Source organism: Hypomesus transpacificus, unplaced genomic scaffold (genome assembly GCF_021917145.1).
Source record: "Hypomesus transpacificus isolate Combined female unplaced genomic scaffold, fHypTra1 scaffold_31, whole genome shotgun sequence".
NCBI lineage: Eukaryota > Metazoa > Chordata > Actinopteri > Osmeriformes > Osmeridae > Hypomesus > Hypomesus transpacificus.
Window position 1 is genome coordinate 2,579,394 of NW_025813837.1, and position 27,309 is coordinate 2,606,702.

The window sequence follows — 27,309 nt, forward strand, 5'->3', positions numbered from 1 at the left end:
GCCCCCCCACGGACACCCCGGATCTGACCCAGGAGGTGGTCATCTCCCCCGGGCTCCCCACGCCCCCTCTCAGCCCCTACCGCAACACCCGGCTGCCATCTGGGGACTACAAGGTAAGCTGCACCCCCACACTGAACATTTACATTTAGTCATTTAGCAGACGCTCTTATCCAGAGCGACTTACAGTAAGTACAGGGACATTACCCCGAGGCAAGTAGGGTGAAGTGCCTTGCCCAAGGACACAACGTCATTTGGTGTGGCCGGGAATCTAACTGGCGACCTTCAGATTACTAGCCCGATTCCCTAACCACTCAGCCACCTGACTCCACTCTGAACATGGAACAGGTGTGAACATAGTATTACTGCTAAGGTAGCGGTGCTAGCGACGCTATTAGTGATGCTACGGGGTTAGGCTCTGGTTGGACTCGAACCAATATACAACTACTCCCCCCTTGTGGACCTCATGAAGTATGACAGGGCATATCCCTAACATGGCTGAAGCCTCTCTCCTCATGTCACATATAATAATATTTTCTTCTCTTTTTCTTTTCTGTTTCCTCAGGTGTCAGAGTCCAACGGGGGGGATCCCACTTCTCTCAGTTTTGGATCTTATTACGGACCCCCCCTGCCACACGGTAAGGTCAACAAACAATGATATGGTACATCAACAATGTAGCTGAGATGAAATCAAGTCAAGCGCTTCTCATTAGAATGGCACTTTGATTCCTTCAAACAATGTGTTTGAGATTATTGGTGCTTTATTTGAGGCCTGGTTGTGTGGGAGGCCTCTGTCCTCTTGGGAGAGATAAAGAGTCGAGGATTTGAGCTGTCTTAGTTTCTCGGTGTCTGCCAAGTAGGGGTCAGGGTTTCCTGTGATGTCGAAAAGACTTTTCATTGCTTAAAAGTTTCATATTTTCCATGTAACCTAACTTCGCTTACAGGAAACAAATCGTCATTGGCAGCTTTCACACGAGCCAAATCACAACCCTCTAAGTTAGACACTGTAACTGGAACCAAATGTGTCGCTCCGTTAAACACAACCAGTCACCCAGGTGGAAGATTTACTGCTGCCTTTTATGGCCCCCCAGTGGTCACTGGTGGACATGACATAGGAGATTTCCCATAGCTCTCAGGATGAGTGTATTGGGGGGCTAATATATTTACATTACATTTACTCATTTAGCAGATGCTCTTATCCAGAGCGACAGTAAGTACAGTTCCCCCGAGGCAAGTAGGTTGAAGTGCCCTGCCCAAGGACACAACGTCATTTCGCATGGCCGGGAATCGAACCGGCAACCTTTTGATTAATAGCCCATTTCCCTAACCGCTCAGCCATAGCCGTGTTTCCTGTGTCTGCAGCAGGGGGGGTGCCCAACGGCACGTCGTCCAGGGGCTTTGCCACCCTGCCCCGCAGAGCTCCCTCCAGGGAAGAGAGTCTCATCAAGTTCTCTGGCATCGGTCCCGTGGACGAGACGGGGATGCCCATCGCATCCAGATCAGTGAGTCGAGCCCAGAGAGCATTATTCAGTGGAATTTGTTTTCCGTGTGAAGACATTAGCTGGTAGCTGTTCTCTCCTCTGTCATCCTGTGTGCACTCAATCATGGAGAGGCACACACTGGTGCTGTTACTACCGGGAAGGTTGGAAGTCCACAGATGTGTTGACTCTCTTCCTTCCTTCCTTCCTTCCTTCTCTCTCTCTCTCTCTCTCTCTCTCTCTCTCTCTCCTTTCTTTCTTTCTCTTCTTTCTCTCTCTCTCTTTCTCTTCTTTCTCTCTCTTTCTCTCCCTCTCTCTCTCTCTCTCTCTCTCCCTCTCTCTCTCTCTCTCATCTCTCTCTCTCTCTCTCTCTCTCTCTCTCTCTCTCTCTCTCTCTCTCCTCTCTCTCTCTCTCTCTCTCTCACCAGAGTGTGAACAAGCCCAGAGACTGGTACAGGAGCATGTTCAGACAGATCCACAAGAAGCCAGAGGGTAAGCTCCTCCCTCCCCCCCCTCTCTCATCCCCCCTCTCTCTCTCTCCCACTCACGCCGTCCCCACAAAAAGAATTCCTTTCCATTAATGTCAGCAGCTAGGGAGCTGATCTTAAAGGCAGATTATTGCAGAGGGAGCACAGGGGGGAACATAGCAGCCTGATGTCATCCACCCCTCTGTCTCTCTGTCTGTCTACAAACCTACACCTGTCTATTCTTACCACTGTCACTAGTTGTGTGAAGGATGGCAGTGCCATGTTCCTTAGTTTCTGGGGGTGTCTGAGTTCAGCAAACAAATACAGGATGGCAGACAGACAGGCAGACAGGCAGGCAGACAGGCAGGCAGAAAAGTAGGGATCTCACACTCCCATCTTCCAGGCCTGGGGGGGCAGAGTGTGTGAGGGAGGGAGGGGGAGCCAGAGTGTTACCTCTGGGCATCCTTACGATGAGTTATGAGTTCTGTGATTCATGCACAGATGTTTAGCGATTCAATTCTGTGCTGTAGATTCGTGGCATTACACAAACTGTCCCTCATTGTTCAAATCTTTGATTCGATTCGATTGTGTTGGAAAAGCCTGAATAGAAAGCATTTCTTTGCCGATAAGTTAACTCTCGATAAACTTGAACTCCCTCCCCTTCCTCCCCGGTATAGACCTCGACCTGGACGACTCAGAGAGGGAGCCTGCTGAACGTAAGTCCACCAGAACTTCCCTGTTCCCTGGTCCTGGGCGTGCGGAAGGCCCTGTCTGGTCTGAGTGTTATCTGGTCTGATCCTCAGGGAAGCAGAGTCCTGCAGCAGGAGAGGAGAGCGGCCCGGATCCCTTCGCCCTCACCTCCTATGGGGCCCTGCCTGACTGGTGAGAGAAGCTTCCGGAACGGCCACATGGACAAGTCTGGATCTGTTGCTACTACACAAACAACGAAAAAAGAAAACCACGATTAGATAGACTCTGCCATGCTGTTTCTATATATACCTCTGTGTGTGGGAGCGTGCGTGTGTGTGTGTGTGGGTGTGTGTGTGTGTGAATGGACGTGAGTGTATGCATAAAAATACGTGTGTGTTTCAGGAGTAAGCTGGCCGATGGAGAAGGCCAGTTCGACCAGGGGAAGCAGAACTCTCAACCCAGGAGCATCTATGACTTTGAGCCCGGACAGAACACAGCCACAGTGACCACCAACCAGGTAGGACCTCCGGTCCACACTTAAGCACCTCGACACATCCACACCGCTCCTTCACCTCCTGGGGGGTTTGGTCTGGTCAACACAGGTTGTTGTGAGTGTCGTATTGTGCGTGGTAACGAGAGAGCCTTAAGGAGATACCTTCAGAGACAGACCAGTGGTCCTAGTCTCTCTCCCAGGAGACGGTGGTCGTGTCTGTGACCAGCTCCATGGGAGCCTGTTTCTCGGTAGAACTCTCCGGAGGGCGTGACATTGCATCTTGTCACGCGAGCTAATCTGTTGCTGCTGAATGTGGTCATGCACAATGGCACTACTCCAGGTGTGTTTTCCCTCTTTATTCAGAGGCCCAAACACACGCCTCTCCTCCTGGGACATGTAAAGGCATGTGGCTACCAGAGGAATTTCCTTGGACGACCGTGGTCTGGTTACGAGACGACAGCCTAACTGCTTGTTGATGCTGACAGGGTGACACACAGGACTGTATTATTTTACTCAGGGGAACTCGGTGGACTGCCTGTGTGTCTGTGTGTGTCTATGTGTGTCTGTGTGTGTGTGTGTGTGTAGCCTTGTGTGGTACCTCCAGGCCCGCTCGTCACCACGTCTCCGATGTGGCGCGGCCCAAGCCCGGCGCCTCGCTACTGGGGAAGAAAAGAAATCTTTGTGGCGCCCCCCCTCCCCTCCCCCCTCTCCTCCTCACGGGAGGCATCTTGTGATCTGTGTTATGGTGTTAACCTCTCGTGGTGGGGTGATTGCTCACAGCCGCGCTCGGCTGTTTCATTTCCCTCGGGGTCAGAGGTCTTATCCCGATCTCCTCCCCCTCAGTCTCCTGCCGGTGGACCTGCCGGTGGACGTGCAGACTGTGTACACCCTTGTATTTCTCCCCTGCCAGGTGAGCAGTGTTGCTGTACGCGATCTGGGGACGGCACAGGGAGGGAGCTAGAGTCACAGCTTGTATCCACTGCGTTGTACTCGGACCACAGCAGTCCTGGAGTCTCTACTCTCCTCACACACATAGCAACACCAGCCGAGACGATATCAGGGCTGCGGTCCTCGTCTGTGACATCGCACCTCGTAAATCTGCTCGTGGTGAAGCGCTGGCTGATGGGACGGCTGGTTTGGCGTCGTAGACGTTCCCATTCTACCTGGGTATTTGACAGAAAGTGAAAAAGAGGAGAGTTTGCGATTCTTGTTTTACCCTTTTAAAGTAACGCTGGGCTCAGCTCTGTCTGGTGTCTACTGGTCATCAGTCTTCCTAATGAGGGACCCAAGGCATTCAGCGCAGGCCGACTGGTCAAGCACTCATGTAGTCAATGAGCTAAATCAGATTTGATCGTAATTCGGTCTGCAGAAACTCCAGGTTTAGGAATGTACAGTGGCGACACTTAAAAGCTTATTTCTGGAGTCATCTGCAGAATGTGGGTAATTTGTTCCTCATCTAATTTCTGTGACCTATTCCGAATGTGTTCGCTCCATTGTTGCTGTCCTTTTGTGCTCACTGTGTGTGTATGTGTGTATGCATGTGTGTGTGTGCATGTGTGTGTGTGTGTGCATGTCTGTGTGTTTGTGTCTCCTCTCCCTAGGCTCCAGTGCTCAGACAGCCTGAGAAACCCCGCTCCTCCTCTATAGAGGTGAGTACTGCGCGTGGATCCGTGTCGATGTGTGTGTCTGTGTAGGTGGTGTATCTGTGCAGGCCTGTAGGTGTGTGTGTGTGTGTGTTCATCAAGTTCCAGTCGATGCTGTGTTCAGTGGCTGAATGTTTCTCCCCCCCCCCCCCCACAGCTCCACTCGGAGCTGAGCCGCTTCGAGGCTGAGCTGGACATGGACATCCAGGGGCTGGAGAGGAGGCTCTCTCAGAAGAGGCAGTGCAGAGGCCGGGGTGAGGTACTGAGCCCCCCCGCCTCGTGACCCCCTCCCTCTCTCCCTCCCTCCCTCTCCCTCCCTCCCTCCCTCCCTCCCTCCCTCCCTCCCTCACCCACACCACCAGAGATGGTCTTGGTCCATCACGTGCCGCTGCATGGATGACCTGACAGGCTGATGTAGAACTCGGTCGGACAGCCCTGCCCCCCCCCCCCCCCCCCCCCCCCCCACACTGCCCCCTTCCTCACACCCCAGGACCCGCCTGCTCTGCTCTTGGAGGGTCTGCTGCCCCCTCTTCCCCCCTCTTCTTTGTCTTCCTTGAGGGTTTAGGTTGGTTGAGGGGCAGTTCTATGGGCGTATGTGAAGCCCTCTGTGACATGCTTGCGTGTAAAAAGGGCTATACAAATCAATTTGATTTGATTTGATTCTTCCTTCACCCTTCAGACAGTCTACCCTCCCACCCCCCTGCCACTCTCCCCCCACGCCCCCCTCCCCCCCACTCCCTTTACCACCTCCCAGCAAACACAACCAGTCAACAACCCCACTCACAATCACCCTTACCTCGCAACTCGTCTATCTTCGCTTGTGTTACTTGACTCCAGGCTAAATCCAAACAATGCTTTCAAGAGTGTCGGTTTCGAATCCCCCCCCCCCCCCCCCCACAACCCTGATCAGCCTCATCTCGTCAGCTATGTGTGGTCCAGGGCCTCCTCAGTCAAACCATTCATCGAGTTCCCAGTTGGCCCCTGCATCTCAGGGACACTAGGACCCAGGGGATCTGTCCCTCCCCCAGGAGCTCCACAGGGCGGGGCCTCCTCCTCTGCTCCGGCAGCCTGGAGCTGGGAGAGTTCCTCTGGGTTCCTCACACAGCAGCAGGGGAGCTGACCTGCCTTCTCTCTGTGTGTCTGTTTCCAGGCCGTCCGGCCCGCTGATACAGGATCTGGCCCTGGGACGGGAAGAGCACGCGACAACAGGTGGGTGGCGGTGTCAGCACTACTTCGGAGTGTGTGTGTGTGTGTGTGTGTGTGTGTGCGTGTGTGTGTGTGTGTGGGAAGCAGAAGGCTGTGAGAGTTGTGTCTCATGATATCCAGGGGGGGTTATCGGGGTGTGAGTGTAGCTCTTTGCTGATGTTTGGGCAGTGTGGATTGTGTAGTTGCTGGGTTTTCTAGCTGAAACAGACCAGGTTTGTGATACAACACAAAACCCAAAGCAGCCCTGCTTGCATGGCTGAGGTGTGTCCTGGCATCAGGTGATTCACACTCACGTCTGTCATCCATTCAATGAGGAGGAAATGTCACGTTTAATATCAAAAGAAGGATCTTTAATGGTGCTTCAGTCAGACCAGACGTCGGCTTTGGATGTATTTCTATATGTGATGTTAAGGAAGGACAAAGTGGATTGGAGGATCTGTGCTGACAGCAGTTCAGGCCATGGCATGCCAACGTCTGTCAAACAGACATTTGTGTGCTGTTGTCTTGGCACAAGAGGGTGCGACCCTGGGTGCGATTTCACAACTCTAACAGGCTTTTACAGCGGCTGTGCACACACACACACACACACACACACACACACACACAGGGCTACACAAGGCTAGAAACATAGCTGTGAGGATCAATCCAATGAACAAGGCTAATACAGATTCTTTAAGCCACCCCCACACACGAACACACACACACACACAAACAACACCATACTGCCGTCTAGTCTACAGGCTACTCCCCACACTATCTCCCACTCTGAGGGTCATCTGTGTGTGTGTGTGTGTGTGTGTGTGTGTGCGTGTGTGTGTGTGTGTGTGTGTGTGAAGAACAGAAGGCAGCGCCCCGAGCAGGGGTAACACCAGGACAGGTTCATTAGTGCTCGAGGCCCTGGCTCACATCCACATACCTCACCTCCTCTGAGCCCCCCCCTCCCCCTGCTCCTAATCCACTTCCACAGCAGGTTGCTTCACCCTGGGTGGACTGTACCCTATCCATCACACAGACCCCCCCCCTGCTGCCACGGATGAACCTGCGCTCTCTCCCATCGCCGTAGCCCGCTTCCCCCAAAGGTCCCAGGGTTCCCTGCTGCAGCGCTGGTACACACTGCAGGGAGGAGGTCCATGTCCTGGGCCCTGCTGGGCCGCCCTGCTGGGCCGCGTGTTTTCGAGACATCGTGGAGCTTTAGCAGGTTCAAGTCCAGCGTTTGTCGGGTCAGAAGGGCAGCTCTGCGTATTTCGCACCTCGAGGGTAGCGCATTCTTGGGCAGCTCTCCCGGGGTTGTTGTTTGCTGTGTTGGACTTGTTTGTTTTGGTCTACCTGCCTCCCCCCCTCCCCCTTACACACACTCCTCCTCACCTTCCGCCTTCCTCAGGCCCTCATGGGCCAGTAAACCTAGTTGCCATGGAGATGCAAAATGAAAACATACTGTGGTGAGAATATGGCAGGTTTTTACTGCATCCTGCCATCCGGCCTTGTTTGACTACAGGCAGACACAGACAGCTGCACACATGGCAGGAACACTTTAGACTTGATGCCCGTGTGGACCCTGGGGCTGGGGCTGGGGCTGGGGCTGGGGCTGGGGCTGGGGCTGGGGCTGGGATGGAAGTCTTGAGTGTGTTTGATGTTTTAGGCCTCCATATTAGTCCAAACAACACAGAGGAGACTCCTCCACATGGTGGTGTCATCATCCTCCTGTCCTCTCCAGCGCCTGCTGGGATCTCTGTTTGATCTCTGGTGCACAACGACCCAGATGTTTCCAGGCCTGTTGACCAAATGTGTCCCTGTCCCCTGTCCCCAAACCCCCAGAGACCAGACCCTGCAGGACAAATGTGTCCCTGTCCCCTGTCCCCAACCCCCCAGAGACCAGACCCTGCAGGACAAATGTGTGTCCCCCCCCTCAGTGCGGAGATGTGCTCTGAATATATTCAGGCTGTGCGTCGCCTTCTCTGGTGTGTGTCTTAATCTCTCTGCTTGGAGTTGATGGTGAGGACACAGCGATGAAGAGATACGCTGTCCTTGTTTGTTTCAGCTCTGTGCCTGCTGTCAGCCGGCCCCTCAATCCCTCTGCTGTTCTCACGTCTGCTCCCAGGACAGCCTCCAGTCCCACACATGGTAGGACTCTGCCCAGCTTCATCACACACACACACACACATCTACACACACACGCCTCAAACAACTTAACAGGAAGTTGAGCAATTCAAACAAAGACTGGTCGAATAACGAGCAGCAATACATGCTATATAGCCTGTACTACTGTAGCCTGTTGGGGCGGCCTTCTCTGTGAGCCTATACACGGTTCAAGTGATCTAATCAATGAAACATCCATTTGGTAGAAACTTCCAGAATGCAATTCAGGACTACTGTTGGAGTCTCATGAGCAAGAGAGAGAAGAGAGAAGGGAGGGAAAAAATAGAGAGAGAGAGAGAGAGAGGGGAGAAAGAGAGAGAGAGAGAGAGAGAGAGAGAGAGAGAGAGAGAGAGAGAGAGAGAGAGAGAGAGGGAGGGAGGGAGGGAGGGAGAGAGGCCAGGGGTGGGGAGGAAGCACAGAAAATAGAAACTAGGGGCGGGAAGTGGTGATTATAGATTAGCTTTATCCAATTGTTTTTCTTGGAGATTTGTTCAGGGAGCTGCCTAGAAGACCGTCAGATTCTGAATAACAAACACTGAACTGTAGACTCGCGGTTTCACTGTTTTTATAGGGGTATGAATATTTAAATTGGGTTTGACAACAAACTTTGAAGATAGACTAAACAAATGCTGCGCACTATCGCGTCTCCTAATCAAGTCTCTGATTCTACCATCGACTGACTGCGCTCTCTTTTGAACCAGCCGGTTGTCTGGAGGGTCTATCTGGGGGGGTCAGTTTGGGGGGCTCTGCCCAGGGGGGTCAGTTTGGGGGGCTCTGCCCAGGGGGGTCAGTTTGGGGGGCTCCTTTTGGGGGGCTCTGCCTGGGGGGGTCAGTTTGGGGGGCTCTGCCTGGAGGGGGTCAGTTTGGGGGGCTCTGTCTGGGGGGGGGTCAGTTTGGGGGGCTCTGTCTGGGGGGGCAGTTTGGGGGGCTCTGTCTGGGGGGTCAGTTTGGGGGGCTCTGTCTGGGGGGGGTCAGTTTGGGGGGCTCTGTCTGGGGGGGCAGTTTGGGGGGCTCTGTCTGGGGGGTCAGTTTGGGGGGCTCTGTCTGGGGGGGGTCAGTTTGGGGGGCTCTGCCTGGGGGGTCAGTTTGGGGGGCTCTGTCTGGGGGGTCAGTTTGGGGGGCTCTGTCTGGGGGGGGTCAGTTTGGGGGTGACTCTGGTGCCCCCTGTCCTCACCCTGCTCTGGTCTCTGCAGTAGAGCGTCTGTCCCCTGCTTCAGACACCATGGACTTTCCACCAAAGAGAGAGGAGAAGAAGGTATATCACAGTACCCGCACGCCCACACCCCGTCCACTCACCGTGCACACACACACACATACCCCCACGCACACCATGTACCCTCACACACATTGTCTACCCATGGTGCCTTGCCTGGCAGTTGGGAGAATATAAGCCCTTTTCTAAATTCCCCATTGAACAGTTTTTTTTATGTGTTTCTTTGTGCAGAAGAAAGCAGCACGAGCCAAGTTTCATTTCCAGGCACAGTCACCCAAGTGAGTCCCCTCCCAGCTGGTGTTCAGTGATGTCACCGAGGATAGGCACACACCGTTACAACATCCTTACAACGTCCCATCTCGGATAGATACATTCAAGTTGTCCTTTAGTTTCAAGGAAAGCCCACAGACACATCCACTGTTGGGTCGAGACACAGAGGTCTGTCTGTAATCCATGCGCCCGTCGTGTCTGCTGTTCCCAGGGAGTTGCCTCTGCAGAAAGGAGACATCGTTTACATCCACAGGCAGGTCGACGCCAACTGGTTTGAAGGGGAGCACCATGGGAGAGCTGGCATTTTCCCCACCACCTACGTGGAGGTGAGTGACCGAGGGAGTGAATGTGTGTGAGGGAGGGAGTGTGTAAGCGAGCGAGGCGAGCGTGTGTGCGTCGTCCGTGTGTGTGTCTGTTTAACCTAGCATCGATTCAGTAACCTGGCACGTGGTGTGTTGAAGCAGAACTGCATCCTGTTGTTCGCCCGTTATGATTGACCGTGTGTCCCCTCCCCCCTTCCCTCAGATTCTGGCCCCCACAGAGAGGCCCACCCCCATCAAGTCCCCCTCCGTCCAGGTGGTAGAATACGGCGAGGCCGTGGCCCTCTTCAACTTCAACGCCGACCTCCCCGTGGAGCTCCCCTTCCGCAAGGTGACATTCCCTCCCCTTCACCGGCTCACAGCGCCCGGTTTAGGGAGCGTCTTAAAACAGGACAGCGAGAAACGATGAGTAGAGTAGAGTTCCCCTACATTGAATGACAGCATTCTACTGTCCTTGTTCCTGGAGATTTCGCTTGTTTTTGACAGGTTTCTTAACGCCTGCCTGTGTGTTTCCCTGTGTCAGGGCGAGGTGATCTGTGTGACCAGACGTGTGGACGACAGCTGGCTGGAGGGCAGGATCTCCGGGACCAGCCGGAGCGGCATCTTCCCCACCTCCTACGTCCAGGTCAACAAGATGCCCCGCACCAAGTCCAGCGATGACTACCCTCCCTGCCCCATGTCACCCACCTCCCCGGAGCCTCCCAGCCCCGGACGACCTCTCCACTCCCCCTGCCCTCGCTCCCCCTTCACCCCTGCCTCCCTCAGCCCGGAGCCTGGATACTCCCCCCTGAAGCCCTCTTCCCCCTCACCCACCCAGCCCTTCATAGCCAAAGAAGCGACCAATCACTGGCCTCACCCTGCTTCCAACCCCACATCCCCCACCCCACAGAACAGCCACTGGGGCGGGGCTTATCCAGCGACCCAGAATTCCATAGGTAGAGCTGTTTCACCGTCCAATCACATTGCCGCATCCACCCACAGACCAGGAGGTGGTCCACCTAGCAGCCCCAAATACAACAACCTCCCTCAGGTGTGTTGCTCTTAGCGAAGCCTCTGGCTTTATGACTGGGGACAGGGCATGACTGAGACCTGATATGTATATCTGTGTGTGGTTAAGGTCATTTATTTGAACCATTTTCTCTCATTTCCTGCTCAAGGATGGAAGCACCAAACATTCCCCCGGACCGCATCCACACATCAACTCCAACAGGCACGTCCATTCTGGAGCCACGAAGGTGCCGCGGCAACCGTGAGTCCAAACAGTACACACTTTGATGAAATCGACTGTCAACTGTCAACTTCTTCAAAATGGTTCCTTTCACTTAGGGAAATGTTTTTTGCTCCTGTCAGCCAAGTTTTCGAGCGGCTTGTTCTGTGTTCTGGCAGATATAAAGCGGTTTACAACTACAAGCCCCAGAACAGAGACGAGCTGGAACTGAAGGAGGGGGACATCGTCCAGGTGATGGAGAAATGTGACGATGGCTGGTTTGTAGGTAAGGAGCTGTCAGAACCTTCCCCTCCATTGGAAGGGATGAGTCTGCTCTCCACTGGACATTAGGGTGTACTACATCTCAAATGTATTTCGGTAGCAAAATGAGACTATCTTCTACGATGACATGACTAAGGGAGTGGATGTCGTGTTTGACGTCACATGCTCTTTCTTGTTCTCTAGGTACGTCAGAAAGGACCCACGCCTTTGGGACGTTCCCAGGGAACTATGTGACACCCTTCTAAGTGCACCCCCGCCCTGCTCCACCACCTCCACCTGCACCTGACTGAGAACCATGACTGTTTTAGACCAGATTGCTTCACCAGATCACTCCAACCCCACACGTCCCTCCACCCCTGTCCTCGTCCACCCAGGGAGCCGTCCAGCCTGCATGTGCACCCCCCCCAGTCAGGGACCCCCACCACGCCTGTGCTGACCCCCAGTCAGGGACCCCCACCACGCCTGTGCTGACCTCCAGACTGTGTCTCGTGGTTGAAACACTGTGTGGTTTGCTATCTCACCTCCCAGCATGTGTGTTCCACTGTTGACTTGACAAGGAGTGTTTTCACACACACACGCACGTGTACCCCTGCACACTCAATGTGCACACACACACACACACTCACACACACACACACACACACACTCACAGTCAGCTTGAATGGATGAACTGAGTGCTGAGGATGCTGTTTCCATTGCAGTGGAAGACTTTTTTTTTGGTCCCTCGTCGACCGCAAGCGTTTACTGTGGCGAAAGTTCACTCATTCCTTCCACAGGTGAACTCCAGCAGGGCCTCGCTTAGCGGTGGAATCACATCCTCCAGACGCCTCTGTTGTCTCTGCATGTCTGTGTGTTATGGCTGTGCGCTCAGGCACTGTGACTAAGCAGACCGCGCTCAGCACTTTTCTCCACAACCGGGCCATAACGGAACACACACACACACGGACACAGAGGAACGGATGATGCCACATGACCTCAGACAGTATCATGTCATGACGAGATGAATGTGGTCTTTGAAATGTCTTCCCCCCCGCTTTGATTTTCAGATCTATAAAAAAATCCCAGATGAGTCCAAGGCTGCAGTAAAATGCTGTCATATCCGCCCAGTACCACCTGTTGTTTTTTTTAAATTCACAAGCAATATCAATGGTCTTTGCTAATCAGTGCTTGCCAATAATGAGGCTGTTTTATACTGTATGCCTTAGAATAAATACCAATAATGCCTTCAAGATATAAATGTACTATACTGTATGTTGTTATCCTCACTCAACTTATTCAGTAAGCGTGTAGAGAAAACTGTCAGAGTTTAGGGTGTCAGAGGAAGTTGAATGTCAGGAGAAGAAAGATAAGACAGGTTTCCTCTGCAAACAGTTTCTTAAAGTTGTTATATTCTGACGTTATTTTGCTAACATTTTTGCTTTGGAATAGTAAACAGCTGTGTTGATCAGTATAAGCAATGGCAATAGTAAACCCAAGACCTTCTAAAACCGGCATCAAATTTCAATCGTTTCTTAAATGTTCATAATTTTGCTGTAAAATAATACAATTAAAACTTGTTGTAGTCACAAACGATGATTGTACAGAGTTTAACCATCCTAAATATAATATATTTCCTCATAAAACATTGTATCTCAATACATGGTACACACTTCTAAATAACAACAATAAACAATCTTGTGATGATAATAGCGGGTTTGATTTTTGCCTTTTACAACATTTTCTTAAACAAATGATTGCAAGTCATTATGTTCTTTTGTGGAAAATGAGACTGTCTGTAGATGGCGCACTTGAACAGAACCAAACGAGTACATTGTTGAATGTAATGTCTCAATTATCACCCACCCCATATTAGACCCGCCCCGCATCACTGCTTATGTCAAGCCTTTATTTTGATGACCGCACATGGCCACGTGAGCTTGTCCCTCATCGCGCATATCCACAGGTGGTATCTAACCGTTCTCATACGCCGAGGTGAAGTTGTCTCCTGCGCTCGGGGCCAGGTCGTTGTCATTAACTGTGAAAAAGACAAGAAAAGGACAGTCTTTTTATACGTTTGGATACAGAAAGGAGAATCCTGTTTACTTCTGGTTTTACTTTAGAAAGTTACAGTGGGGCACACCGTCCTTTTGTCGCTTTTTTTGTGCGCATTGATGTTCACCAGCACTGCTACGGACCCGCAGGTGTACACGCGCTATTTGATTGCCTTCACATATTTTTCAGGTTACCTTGGTGAGTGAACGTTTTTCACAAATATAGTTAAAGCCCGTTTAAGACATGGCAGATTGTAATTGCTCTAACTAAACAATATTCGACTCAGCCATCATTTACCTAAAATTGGGAATTTGTTAACGAGTTGAACATTATTGTTACAATGTGCTGTTCTCAGTTTTAATTAGATTTAATTGACAAATTACTACTAAAATGTACAAGGCAACAAGACATCTATTTTTAATGCTTGTTAGTGTCGACAGGTGTGTTTTCCTTGAAGTGTGACAAATACATTTTCCAATGCTTCCGTCACTGCTTGTTTTGGCTCTGATCAAATCGGTGATTAATTTGACTACGTTAATTTAAATAGTACAAAGCCTTTATGAATGCTGCCTTCTGCGATAGTATTTACAACCTGTCAATCAAGATGATGTACTGTACGGTATGAATAGCTACAGGTCTACATGTCTGTCATACTGAGCCATTTGGTGAACCCAACAAGCTATCATTAGTGTCTTGTCAACCCCTCCCAAGTAAGTGGTTTTCTCAGGATAAGGACTGGTGAAAACTACAGGTCATTGCGGTGCAAGTTTCAGCCAACTCTTTAGAAAAGCCTTTTTCCATCATCTTGACTCTAGTCCCCTGTTTTTGCCGTGCGTGCCCGACAGAGCACCCTGTTCTGTACCCAAGGGCTGACTCATAGATGCCCCAGTAAACCTCCATGTCCTCCTGCCCCTCTCTGCTGGTTCTGCCCTGCTTCAGTACAGAACATCTCCATTATGTTGGAGCTTCAGTCTGTCATCATTGCCTGTGTTCTCAGTCTCAGCAGGACTGCTATCCTGATGGTTCAGCCTCTCTCACTCCTGACAGTGCTAGGCTTTTCCTGAAAACAATCAGCAACTACACCAGCGTAGGGACAAAAACAGACCACTGTAATTTTGGACAGAGCAAAGTAGTGGCTTTTCAGACAAGGTTACGCAAGCCAGCGCATTTAGCCAGCGACTCTGTGGAAACATTTTTCATTTGTTTCATTTGGCAAATTTCGCTAGAAAGCCCTTCTCTCTAGTCCCTGTGGTGGAATGCAGTAAGGCCATCAGAACCTTTTCCTCTCTCGTCTAAATGGGGTAGAGCTAGCACTGCTTCCCTTTCAAACCTTGCACAGAACCACACGGTCTGCCGTGCAGGAAACGGCCCTGTGCCTGGATGATGGAAAAAACGACTCGTTTCTCGCCCTCGCCTCCGACAGATTCGTGGCTTCACCCTCAGCAGGGGTGAGGAGCGTCTCGGGAGGTGCTCGCTCTGTTGCTCCCTGCTTCTCATCCGCTGTGACCATTCCGGAAGTCTCCGGAACGAGGGGGACCTGTGTCTCCTTCCTCACCGCGGAACGTTCCAGCCTCCTTGCTCCTTGCCGTCTCAGTGGCTTGGTGCTCAGTGTCGGTAGCTGCGCCTGAATGGGCTGCAGAGATGCACTGCTGCAAGAGGATATTTAGAAAAGCGGATGTGATGAGCTTGTGGTTTGGCTGTGGTTGCTTTGCTTCCTCTCCTCCCCTCCTCTCTGTGGTTCATAGGCTGTCTAATGGGCCGTGGTAAGGAGGCCTGATTGCTGCTCCTCATAGGGAGTCTGTGTAGGGCTTTACACCAGTAACACGATCTCCCCCGTCCTCATGATGATGAGTTAAGGAGAGCCATGCCCTCATCCTGCTCCAAGTAGAGCCTAGCCCTCATCCTGCTCCTGGTGGAGCCATGCCCTCATCCTGCTCCTCGTAGAGCCAAGCCCTCATCCTGCTCCTCGTAGAGCCAAGCCCTCATCCTGCTCCTCGTAGAGCCATGCCCTCATCCTGCTCCTCGTAGAGCCAAGCCCTCATCCTGCTCCTCGTAGAGCCAAGCCCTCATCCTGCTCCTCGTAGAGCCATGCCCTCATCCTGCTCCTCGTAGAGCCATGCCCTCATCCTGCTCCTCGTAGAGCCAAGCCCTCATCCTGCTCCTCGTAGAGCCATGCCCTCATCCTGCTCCTCGTAGAGCCATGCCCTCATCCTGCTCCTCGTAGAGCCAAGCCCTCATCCTGCTCCTCGTAGAGCCATGCCCTCATCCTGCTCCTCGTAGAGCCATGCCCTCATCCTGCTCCTCGTAGAGCCATGCCCTCATCCTGCTCCTCGTAGAGCCATGCCCTCATCCTGCTCCTCGTAGAGCCATGCCCTCATCCTGCTCCTCGTAGAGCCATGCCCTCATCCTGCTCCTCGTAGAGCCAAGCCCTCATCCTGCTCCTCGTAGAGCCATGCCCTCATCCTGCTCCTCGTAGAGCCATGCCCTCATCCTGCTCCTCGTAGAGCCAAGCCCTCATCCTGCTCCTCGTAGAGCCATGCCCTCATCCTGCTCCTCGTAGAGCCATGCCCTCATCCTGCTCCTCGTAGAGCCATGCCCTCATCCTGCTCCTCGTAGAGCCATGCCCTCATCCTGCTCCTCGTAGAGCCATGCCCTCATCCTGCTCCTCGTAGAGCCAAGCCCTCATCCTGCTCCTCGTAGAGCCAAGCCCTCATCCTGCTCCTCGTAGAGCCATGCCCTCATCCTGCTCCTCGTAGAGCCAAGCCCTCATCCTGCTCCTCGTAGAGCCAAGCCCTCATCCTGCTCCTCGTAGAGCCATGCCCTCATCCTGCTCCTCGTAGAGCCAAGCCCTCATCCTGCTCCTCGTAGAGCCATGCCCTCATCCTGCTCCTCGTAGAGCCATGCCCTCATCCTGCTCCTCGTAGAGCCATGCCCTCATCCTGCTCCTCGTAGAGCCATGCCCTCATCCTGCTCCTCGTAGAGGCCTGGCCGCACAGCTCCGTAGCCAGCCTGCCCTATTGTCACACACGGGAAAAAATATGATTGCCTTTTAATTTGAGTCTCCGCATATTGCCGCCATTGTGCGACAGTGTGGATTTAGCCTGTGACCGTCCCCATTTCCGAGGGAGTAACCCACAGTCTATAATAGTCCTTTCTGGTATGATGACGAGGATAATGACTGAATCAGCCTGCACAATGCTGTAGGCTTTTTTAACCGTGGATTAACTAGCTACTCCCTTTCTGCCTTGTTAACCTTGGATCCCTTTTGTTTTTATCTGATGTGTCTCCATCACCTTAGTGACCGAGTCCTCCAAGTGTATTGGAGGTGTGATTAGTAGGTGAGAGTATGTGAAGAATGTTATGACACCCCCCGTTTGGCCTTTTCGAGACGCCAAACGCATTGATGCATTCTTCCCTCGCTTGCTCAGTGGGCGTGCGTCCACAGGAGTCAGGTATCCACCACCGTTCTCTCCCTCAGGGAGTGTCCTTCACAACAGTGCAAGGTCGAGTCATCGTTCGATGCCCAGGTCCCACACGTAGGACAGGGAGAATTGACTGTGGCCGCGAGCGAGGGATGTTTCAGGGTTGAATCATGCCCTGCCCTGGAGCCTCAAGACAGTCCTGAGAGAGGGTTGGTTCACATCAAAGCGTGGGCCAGAAAAACTCCAGATGAATGTATTTACATCTGCTATGTCAATTGTACCGTTTTCCTCCAGAATTAGCACCCTGGGAGTTTGGGTTTTCGTGGTCCATTTCCATCCATTGGTCTTTGTGCCTGGCTTCCAGGGGAAGGGAGAAGGGGACCTGTGTGTCTGTGTGAAGCCCAGTGGAGCAGCCTGGAGCCTGGGGAGAGGGAAGCTCTCCGGCCCTGACCATGGTGCCTACTGAGGCGTTTCACTGAGGCCTTTCCCATCACAGGGGAGCGACGCCGCAATAATTGTGGTGTAGCGACACGCAACTGTAAAAAGCGAAGATGACCCAGGGGCGTGCGAGTGTCATCTTGCTGTGTTTACCTCTGCTAAACGGCACATCGTTTTCACCGGCGTGTGGTGGCACGTTGCAGAACAGTCATCCACAGACACATCCTCACGCCAAATTACATCTTTTGAAGTCACAGTAAACAGAGATGATTGAGGGGTGAGCTGAGGGCACTTTAATCAAGTCTGATTGCGTCAGAGTTATGGAATTTTAGGATTATAAAGTGGGCTGCATCTAAATTGCTCCAAAATCCTCAGCCAAACTGCCTCACAATCAAAAGCTTACCCCTAGATGGCATATCATCACGTTTTGCCTTACTCAGAACACATGCTAACAGCACATGGGTGGAGTGGTCTCTTCGTCGAGATACTGGGCAGGTCAGAGGCCCGAGACTGATTTGACATTCATCACTTTCTCTGAGACGAACACCTGCATATCCAAACAGTCAGTCTGGAACCCAACGTGCTTATAAGCTTCTTTATGTCTCTCTCTCTCCGTCTCTCTCCGTCTCTCTCTGTCTGTCTCTTTTTCACGCTTTCGCCATTTCTTTCTCTCTCTGTCTCTCGCCTCTCTTACTAAGAGGATGGATCTCTTACAGACATGACAAGGCCCAAGGGGCTCTTTATGTGGAGCAAGGAAATGTGACAGCGGGAAGGTTCTCCCCAGATGCAGATCATGCCTCATTTAGAAACACGGTCTAGAAATACAGTCTCCACTCTTCTGAAGTGGAAGTCTGCCTCCATCACTTCCACCACAGTTAACAAACTCCTCCTCGTTTCAGTCACCTCTGGAACCCCCATAAAGTAAACGACACACCGCCCCTCTGTCTCCGCACACTCCAAGAAAAGGATACACCGAGTGATACCACAGTAAAAGTGTCAAGTGAGACAAATGGCCGAGGTACGTGCTCGAATCGACGGCCGGCTAAAATGGAGAGCCACAGAGTGGCCCTCTGTTCTGCGTTTTCCACTGCTGCTTTTCTGCTTACCTGCAGAGTGGCATGACGCCAGCCAGATGGGTGACTTTGTGACTGGGATCGCTCGCTGTTGTGTGGGCGTGTTGGATTCTGCTGCCGTGACAACAATAGCAGAGATGTCACCAGAATAGAATCCAGTGTCCAGGTCATTGTTGTCTCTGTTTTTTACACCGAGGGAACGGCACAGCAGATATAATGAGACACTCCTCTGTCAGGCTGGGTTTAATTTATTGTTTCATCTAACTAAATACTTTTGCAATGCCAGATACTTCTCGCGTGTGGATTCTCCCATGCAATACCTGCCACCTACAGCGCTCCACTCATCACAGTAATCACCATAAACACCCGGGACTATTACAGATAGTCAGCTCACTTTCGCCTTAAATGCCCTTGTGTTGCCTAAACTAGAAGCTCCAAAGTGATAACAGGAGGCGTGCAAACATATAATTAGTACCCAGCCTGGTTGCTGATGCCTGTGACATGATGCTTTGGCCCAGCAGTTTAATTTCGTTCTTTTTGTATTTTATGTCTGGGATTTTTTTTTTTGCTGATGGTTTCCTGTGATAACAAGATGCTCAACAACAACCAGGCCATGTTGTTTTCTCTCAATCGAGGTCCAGGGCAATTAGCAGGCCTTAATGACGGTGATCCCTGTAACCCCGCTAATTGTCTGAGTCTGCTAATGACTGGCTGGGTTTGTGTTGCTCGGCCCAAACACTTGTGGAATGTACGGACGTACGGACAGCAAAGCCTCAACTGGGCCAGTGTAGGGAGGGAGGGAGGGAAAGGGGGGGGGGGGGAGGAAGGAAGGGCCACTATAAGTAGTGCCTGCATGTGAAGCAGATCCACACGTTGCATGTCTGTGTGTGCCCATCCTCTCAGCACAGCATCAGGAGGGCTGTGTTTGGATCAGGCCTGTCTGCTCATGGGTCTGACTGTGTACGTCTACAGTACCAGTCTGACTTGCTGTAGATTTACACAACTGGCTGTCCCAGCCTTTCATAAACGACTTGTGATTAAAAAAAGAAAGAAAAGACATAAAAAGCCATTTGGAAAACAGAAACCCTAATTACAGATTTATGGAAAGAACAGAACTGTTTGATTTGCCGTCCTGCCTAACCATGTTTTCTTGATGTTTGTTTTTTTTCTCCTGAGAGGACATTTGGATCTAATGAAACTGTTGGTTTGAAAGCTCTTCAGCAATGTTGGTCATGTGACTCTGGTTTCACATCCTAGCCAGTCCTGTTGTATGTGGTTGTTCTGAATGTGTCAGAGAGATTTCTGTCAAGAAGGAGATTAAAGGCGTTCTGTGCAAGGGACAACATTTCCCACCTAAAGCATTAACTCACCTGACATGTACAGGTACTGCAGAATCACATGACATATGGACAGTACACACACACACACACACACACACACACACACACACACAATCATTCACAAACTTTCCCTCTCCGTTTGCAGAGCTTGAGAGTGGGCGGCGACATCCGTTCACATGATGGCGCTGACAGTGAACCTGATTGGTCCGTCTCCTTGGGGCTTCAGAATATACGGAGGAAGGGACTTCAAGAAGGCGATAACGGTATCCAAGGTAACCACGAACGAGCACTCTGCTCCTACGGACAACGTCCTCCTGGTTATTGTCTCGGCACTTCCAGCAGAGTGCTGCCATGCCAACTTCACTTCCTGAGTCTCCGGCTTAACTGTCTTTGTTTGTGTCTTGTGGCCTACCTATTTCCTTGACGACTGTATCCAGTCACGTTGGATTTAAAAAGCACGCTATATCAGGAGGAAACAAGTGATTACTGTTGGAGGTTGGGGTGGTGTCAGACCATTGTTTGTGTACTTAAAGAAGTGTGTGTGTGTGCGCACATTTCTTGTTTGATATTTTCTTGATTTTTTTCCAAGCCTGTTGTAAAGGAAGAGGAAGGAGAAACAGAGAGCTAGACGTGATCACAGAGAGCTCCGTAAACACGGCCAGGAAACTCGGGCAGCCTGACCTCTGGGCCTCCGCCTGGACATGCAGGACAGGGGGCCCTGAGGACCAGGGCTGAAGACCAGATGACCAGACTCCACCTCGTGTTGTCTACAGTAGATACTGTGCTGTAGCTTCTGTGAATCTACATTTGATAGCCCGCGATAATTATAGCAGGCTGTCTGTTTTTTAGCCCTAGTGAAAAAGGCGACTCTCGGGAGAAGGCGCTGGCACACCCGTTTATCACGAGGGGAGTATGTCGTCAACAAGACCAGCATGCCTTCCCGGGTCAGATCTCAGCCAGGGACAGACCTTCCTGCCAGGAGGGAAACCTCACCTCAGAGAGTGGAAGTGAACAGCAGCATGTCTTCCCCACCTCCCCACCCCCACCCCCTGCTCTGTGGGGTTGTTCATCTATGGGAGGTCAGACGGCTGAGCGGTTAAGGGAGTCGGGCTATTAATCAGAAAGTTGTTGGTTTGATTCCCGGCCGTGCCAAATTAAGTTGTCTCCTTGGGCAAGGCACTTGCCCAAGGCACAAGACACACCCTACTTGACTCGGGGAGAATGTACTTGCTGTAAGTCGCTCTGGATAAGAGCGTCTGGTAAATGACTACATGTAAATGCATGGAGCTCTGGGCCAGGCTGAAGTTGTTGGCTCTTAGCACCTAAAACAAACATGGATGCCCCTTCTTCCCCTTCACCAGCCTCCAGAAAGACAACTCGCCCGTGTTTCTGCGGGGGCAAAGCCCCCTGACTAGAACTCAGCCCTTAGTTTCCGTGTAGTCAGGCGTGGCGCGATCGGAAAAAGGGCACGCACTTTTGTGGGTTTCCCTAGCAACGCTCGAAAGCCACTTGAATGGAGCCCACAGACGTGGCACCTCTGCCCGCTTGCTTTGGGACGCGGACAAACGGGCGGTTGACTGGTGTTCTTCTCACAGGCAGCCTGGTTCTCTCCTGAGGTGTGGGAAGCGCGGTTCTTCGTCTGTGTGGGTCGAGGTTGTCGTGTTTCCCCTCTGGGTTTATGTTCTTGTCTGTTTTTAATTGTGGTGTTGACTTGATGTCGGGCCCTGCTCAAAATGGCTCAGTTCTGCGGAGTCGACGACCTCACTTGGTCACGTTTTTGTTTGCCGGCGTGTTATGAGCCTGAGAGAAAGTTGCTGCGTGTGTGTTTTGGTTCCCTTCGTTTGGCGTCGCCTCCTAATGCAGACAGTTTGACCTTGACGTGTGGCCAGGCTCGAGGTCAAAGGTCGGCTCCAGGCAGCCTGCCGCCTGGATCCAACCACGGTCTGCCCTGGTGCGTCCGTGTGTGTGTCTGAGGAGCTGCAGCCTGTGTCGTTGTTTACTTTGTACTTGTTACGTAACGCAATCGTTTCCCAGATGAGCCCGATAAGGAGCTGGAACGGAACCTAAGAGCCTACGCTGGATTCTCTCAATTACGTGCCAGCCCTCTTGTGTTCACGTCATATTCGTGTGTCACACTGGGATCATGCTTTTTCATGCTCAAAGACGAAAAATAAGACGGAAAATAAATAAGTGACCCGTTGAATCTCATCCCATAGCACAAATGTATGTACTTGCCGTGTTGATAATATCCTCCCAGCCTGTCGGTAACCCTGCACGCTCGGCCCTGTTGACAGGCTGGCGTCCATGACGACCTTCCAGGTGAACTAACCCTGTGTTGTACGGTGTGTGTGTACAGTAGATTTGCCGGGTCTAACCGCAGCCTGACCCACAGGTCAACCAGGGCAGCAAGGCGGAGCAGGCGGCCCTGCAGCCTGGTGACATCATCCTGGAGATCAACGGGGAGAACACGTCCGACATGCTGAACGTGGAGGCCCAGAACAAGATCAAGAACTCCAAGACCCAACTGCAGCTGGCGGTGGAGAGGTAGGGCCCTGGCTCTGCCGTGTGTGTGTGTGTGTGTGTGTGTGTGTGTGTGTGTGTGTGTGTGTGTGTGGTGGAGAGGTAGGGCCCCGGTTCTGCCGTGTGTGTGTGTGTGCAGGGGCGCCGTACGGGGGGGAAAGCTAGGGCGATTCTAAGGGCCCCTGACTCATAGGGGCCCCAAAAAAATAGAAAATGTAATAGAAATGATCAAAAAATATAAATGTATATTTTCTTTTTCATGGGGCCCAAAATTCCTGGCAGCGCCCCTGTGTGTGTGTGTGTGTGTGTGTGCGTGCATGCATGCACACGTGTGCGGAAGTGTGTTTTGCTCGTGTAGAAAGCGCTTGCAGGTCGGCTGTGTAAACACCCATGATCCACCACACTTAAACTTGTGATGGGGCAGCCGTCTGTGAAAGGGACCACATCAATGCCCTCTCCAGATTACAAGGGCCTGATTGCACATGTTTGTGCCAGGTCCACAATCATCACAGCCTCTAACTCTCTTGCCATCTTTCCACTTACAGTACCTAAATGCCCAGATCTCTTTTTTTTTTTTTTTTTTTTTTAAGAGCCATGATCTCAGACTGGGGAAACACCAGCTGGTCATAGAACTAGCCAGGATGCAGTGTTTGTTCCATTAAACGTTCAGTTTTATGGGGATTTTCGTTGCCTTGTTTGGATGGTAGAGAATGGGTTCAGATTGTTTTTGTTTTGTCGTGATGAGGGAACTGGTGCCTGATTGTCCTGTGTTTCCTCCTGCCATTTTCAATCTCTCTTTGCTTGCTTGCTTTCTCTTGCGCTCTCTTCGTCTTTCTCCTTTCTCTCTCACTCACTCACTTCCTCACTTCCAGGTCCATGTGAGTGAATTTTTCCCTGTTGACCTCATGTCTCCTTCCTGGCCAGAAACAGCACCGTGCCTCCCTGTCCAAGACAATGGTACTGTGTAGCCCATCCAGCTTGGCAGTCTGGCAGCCTCTCTCTCCCTGACACATCCCTATCCCTCGGCTCTACTGGGGGGGGGGGGGGGGGTGGAGCCCAGACGTGGGGGGGTGAAGCCCAGACGTGGGGGGGTGGGGCCCAGACGTGAGGGGGTGGGGCCCAGACGTGAGGGGGTGCTCTGCAGCACTCTGGAACTTTCTGTAGTGGACAGCTACTGTCCTCCTACAGAACGTCATCCGCTGGGGAGGATGGCATCCCCTGCTAGTCTCCAGGCAGCTGTCTCACGCCTCCAGCAGGCCAAGCTGCTGCAGGTCTTGTGCCCTCTGCCCGTCCCCTGGTTAGTCACAGCTCTGTGGTCGTCTTATTTTCACAAACGCTGCAGCCGTGTGGCTCTGGTCGGCACCCACACCGGCCTCCCTCTGCCCTCGGAAAAAGGGAGTTGTTCTGGCGAAGGCCGTGCTGCCGGACACAAAGGCTCGGCCGCCGGTACCAGCAGAGTCCGTTCCAGCCCTCGGAGGCCCCGCCCCCCTGACCAGTCTGGGGACGTTTTTGTTTGTCAGTGTTTTCGTCCGGAGCTTAGCACCATCCAAGTCGGCGCTCCCAGCTGCATCTGGGCTGGCTCCATTGTTTGCTGACCCGTTGGCTATGATGTCATGCTGGCCAGAGAGTGCCAGGCTGTTCCCCCCCCCCCCTGCCCCGCCCCCCCCCCTCCTCCTCCTCTCTCTCTGCTGGTCTTCACGTGCTCCTCTGCAGCGAGGGATGCTGAACAGACAGCTCTCAAACTCCCCTGAGGACACCACCCAACATGGATCAGCTGTAGTGTGGCAGGGTGCCATTGTTCTGCATGACTCTCTCAAAAAGGGGCATGGCGCAACTGAACAATGCTCGAAGTGAATCACCTGAATGTTATGTTGGTAGAGGTTAATGCTGCTAAAATATACCTGACTTTTTGGGTGTGAGATCTTTTTGTCTTTTTAGACTGCGTGAGGTATGTTCACACCAACCCTCTCCTCCATTAGGGTTAGCGACGTTGAATACCTAATTTATGTTCTCCCTCCCCGCTCTGCTCAGGCAGAGGTGATGCGATAGTTTTCACCTCTCTGTGCTTTATGGCAAAGACTAGTGCGTTCACCCGGTACTAAATCATCTGTCTGCCTCTGCACAGTCGGAGGTCAAAGGTCAAACATGTCACACACAGGCTGTAGTTAACCCAGAATGACTCTTATTGTCTGAGGAAAGTAACTTTCTCCTCACTGCACAGTATTCAGTATCCGCGTTCACACACGGTTGGGATTTATTTCCTTCGAAATAAAGATGTGAAACCGCAACACAGGACTGTCAAACTGTCGAGAAGAACAGGGTCACTTCCCGTCTCTGCCCGTGGCGGCCCAGTGTGCACGCCAGCCTTTCAGGAGACGCCGGAGCAGACTGTAGCAACCGTGGCCAGGGAGGTAGGTGTGTTTCTGGGCGATTGACCACAGGCATCCAGGTCTTTTCCTGTGAGCTTCATTACACTGAGCTCAGCTGAGGGTGAGAGGCAGAGGGGCCTCCCTCAGCCCCCCCCGGTCCCTCCCTACCTCCAGACCCAGCACAGGAGAAGGGCAACCAGTGTTTGTTTGTGTTGGCTCCAATGCCCCTCACATTTTTCCGCTAGACCTCAGTGATGGAATCGTGCACACAGTGTTTTGTGTGTGTTTTATTGAAGGGAGAAATGGCGGGAGAGAGAGCTGAAAAGACATGGTTCTGTTATATTTACATTTATGCATTTAGCAGATGCTTTTATCCAAAGCGACTTCCAAGAGAGAGTTTTACAAAAGTGCATAGGCCACTGATCATTTTAACGAGATGGCCCCAACATTGCAGGTAGCCAAATATGAAGCATATATTGTGAAACCAAATAAGTTCCAAAGGGAAGAACAATAAGAGGATGTAGTTAGACAAGTTACAATTAAACAGCAAGAATCTCAAAAGTGCAAGAGTGTAACTCTGGAAAAAGCAAGCAACAATAATATATTTCACAGCGAGAACAATCATTTTAAGACGGTTACAACAGTTACAGTTACGACAGTCTGTTAAGAGAGTCTGTTAAGAGAGTTGTTTCGAACTTCCCGTTTCGAAGCCATTAGCTGGTAGCAAGCTGTCGACTGCAGTGATTCTTTAAGATGCCGGGGTTGGAACTGACAGTGCTTTGGCTTGAGAGAAACATTGGAGAAAACAACTAAAAATAAGTCAAAATTGCAGAAGAGGATGAGAAGACCTGAAGCAGTCAGACTGCATGCACACGCAAAGTCTCACACTAACTAAAGTTGTTATAAGTCCACTAAATCAACATTTTATTCTTGACATATGTCATTTAATCATGGTAGACGCTACATTAGAACATGTTATCAATACCTTTATCCAGTCTGCAGATCTGGCTGGTTTGAATCAGTATGTTCCAGAAGTTGACCTCGGTCTCTGTCTTTTGAAGTTCAGAAATGTCTAAAGTGGTGTTTTTTGGCTTGCTCACCCCCTACAAAGTTCCAGGTTCAACAATCCCTTGAACCTTAAGTGCATGTCTGCTGGATTTGGTTCTGTCTTTTGCGTCCTTGGGCTTTCAACAGCGTTTATTTGACCGCCTTGAACTGCTATATCAGTCGGTCCCAGGTCATGTCCTTACTGGGAGAGATAATCTGGAGCAGTGGTCTTCAACCCTGGTCCTCGGGGGCCACTGTCCTGTATGTTTGAGATGTTTCCCTGCTCCAACACACCTAATTTAAGTCAGTGGTCGTTATCAAGCTCTGCAGAAGCCCAATAACGATCCATTCATTTGAAACAGATGTACAGTTTTTGCAGTGTATCATTTGTAGTATTGCTACGGTGTATTACAGTTGTAACAATCAGTTTTCCCTTCCAGACCAGAACCACCCAGCCCCGGACAGACCAATGGCATGACCACCCCAGAGCAACTCACTGGACGCTTCCAGGTCAGTTCTGGTTGTCGTGGTTCCCGCCTCCTACCTATACGCAGGGCTTCTGCTCTTTCACCGGCATGACCCCTGACCTCCCTCCTCTCTGAACACGACCTTCAGCACCAGACTCCGCCTGCACTCATCAAACCCACCATCCGCCATCTTCAAGGGACAGTTTTCAGTCTAGAGGGTCTATTGTCTTTTGTGTTGGCCTGTGGTTTAACGAGGCCCAGGCCTATCGCAGACCCGCCCCACAGTCCCCAGGGTTGATTGGTTGAGAGGGAGGTTGAGCAGTGTGAACATAATCTCCACATCCTGTGTTCACATCGAAGACTCTCAATCTCACAAGGCTGCGCGGGATGATGTCATATGTGAACCGTGCTTCTTCATGCGAGCTTTCGAAAGATCGGCATTAGCCCCAAGAGGCACTTGTCAGATCCGAGTCTGCTTCTCATTCCCATCACACGGGACGTCTGCTTATCAGAGATTTACGACGGGTCACGACGAGCAGGAATGAGACCCCATGGCTGATTCTAGTGATAGTTGGGAGGCTTTGAGACCTAGGCACAGAGAGAGGGAGACAGTAGAGGAAGAAGAGAAGGCTGTAAATCAGCGTTGGGTTCCTGTGTCTAACCTGCTGCTGGTGAGTCCCCTCGGGCTAGGTCTACCTGACAGGCCTGCTGCCCAGGCCCTGGGGCGGAGACGGGGCCCTGTCTTCAGGCAACACGGGGATATTAAATACCTGATCTCCAGAACTGGTGTTGCTGTAGGACGAGCAGGCATCGCATGAGCGCTCCGCCGTGTTCTGCTCTCACATCAAGAATGTTTCTCACGAGCTTCTTTTTCAGGAAGTGACACGCTGTAGGATGTTTAATAATAAAGCCTTCAGCTTAAACCTAAATCATTCCAGGAATGCGATCAGGTCATCTTTTTTTTCCCCCTTCATGCTGTCAACTCTTGAGCGCTATTCTTTGATAACCCCTTTGTTTATGGTTTCGCTGGGCAGGAAGCAGTCCTGGTGAGCAGAGATGAGAACCAGAACTACAGAGAGTACTCCATCTCCAGTCCAGCCTCCCTGTCCCCAGGGCCGTACTCCCCAGAGCCTCCCGCCAGCCCCGACGGCAAGAGGGACTCCGTCACCCCCGGCAACAACAAGAGGTACCACACTGAGG

The 27,309-nt window shown here is 51.7% G+C and overlaps 2 protein-coding genes across 13 annotated transcripts in view; both read left to right on the forward strand.

Moving 5' to 3' along the window:
* Positions 1–13,107, forward strand: part of sorbs3 (sorbin and SH3 domain containing 3) — a 26,252-nt gene extending 13,145 nt beyond the window's left edge. For 7 of the 11 annotated variants that reach the window (XM_047016017.1, XM_047016023.1, XM_047016022.1 and 4 more), the window contains 19 exons: positions 39–113; positions 563–635; positions 1,360–1,499; positions 1,904–1,967; positions 2,620–2,658; positions 2,746–2,824; positions 3,035–3,149; positions 4,727–4,774; positions 4,926–5,027; positions 5,919–5,977; positions 8,013–8,095; positions 9,304–9,365; positions 9,555–9,601; positions 9,805–9,919; positions 10,119–10,244; positions 10,437–10,943; positions 11,071–11,162; positions 11,300–11,406; positions 11,586–12,355. In XM_047016017.1, the coding sequence (XP_046871973.1) occupies positions 39–113; positions 563–635; positions 1,360–1,499; positions 1,904–1,967; positions 2,620–2,658; positions 2,746–2,824; positions 3,035–3,149; positions 4,727–4,774; positions 4,926–5,027; positions 5,919–5,977; positions 8,013–8,095; positions 9,304–9,365; positions 9,555–9,601; positions 9,805–9,919; positions 10,119–10,244; positions 10,437–10,943; positions 11,071–11,162; positions 11,300–11,406; positions 11,586–11,647 (1,995 nt within the window). In that variant the 3' untranslated portion in view covers positions 11,648–12,355. Of the gene's footprint in view, positions 1–38; positions 114–562; positions 636–1,359; positions 1,500–1,903; positions 1,968–2,619; positions 2,659–2,745; positions 2,825–3,034; positions 3,150–4,726; positions 4,775–4,925; positions 5,028–5,918; positions 5,978–8,012; positions 8,096–9,303; positions 9,366–9,554; positions 9,602–9,804; positions 9,920–10,118; positions 10,245–10,436; positions 10,944–11,070; positions 11,163–11,299; positions 11,407–11,585; positions 12,356–12,448 lie in introns of those variants that run through there. The other 4 variants (XM_047016027.1, XM_047016025.1, XM_047016018.1 and 1 more) reach the window with 4 other exon arrangements.
* Positions 13,108–13,276: 169 nt separating this feature from the next.
* Positions 13,277–27,309, forward strand: part of pdlim2 (PDZ and LIM domain 2 (mystique)) — a 32,242-nt gene continuing 18,209 nt past the window's right edge. Inside the window, exons 1-5 of one of the 2 annotated variants that reach the window (XM_047016039.1) lie at positions 13,277–13,631; positions 19,852–19,978; positions 22,099–22,250; positions 26,083–26,152; positions 27,144–27,295. In XM_047016039.1, the coding sequence (XP_046871995.1) occupies positions 19,883–19,978; positions 22,099–22,250; positions 26,083–26,152; positions 27,144–27,295 (470 nt within the window). In that variant the 5' untranslated portion in view covers positions 13,277–13,631; positions 19,852–19,882. The remainder of the gene's footprint in view (positions 13,632–19,851; positions 19,979–22,098; positions 22,251–26,082; positions 26,153–27,143; positions 27,296–27,309) is intronic. The other variant, XM_047016038.1, reaches the window with a different exon arrangement.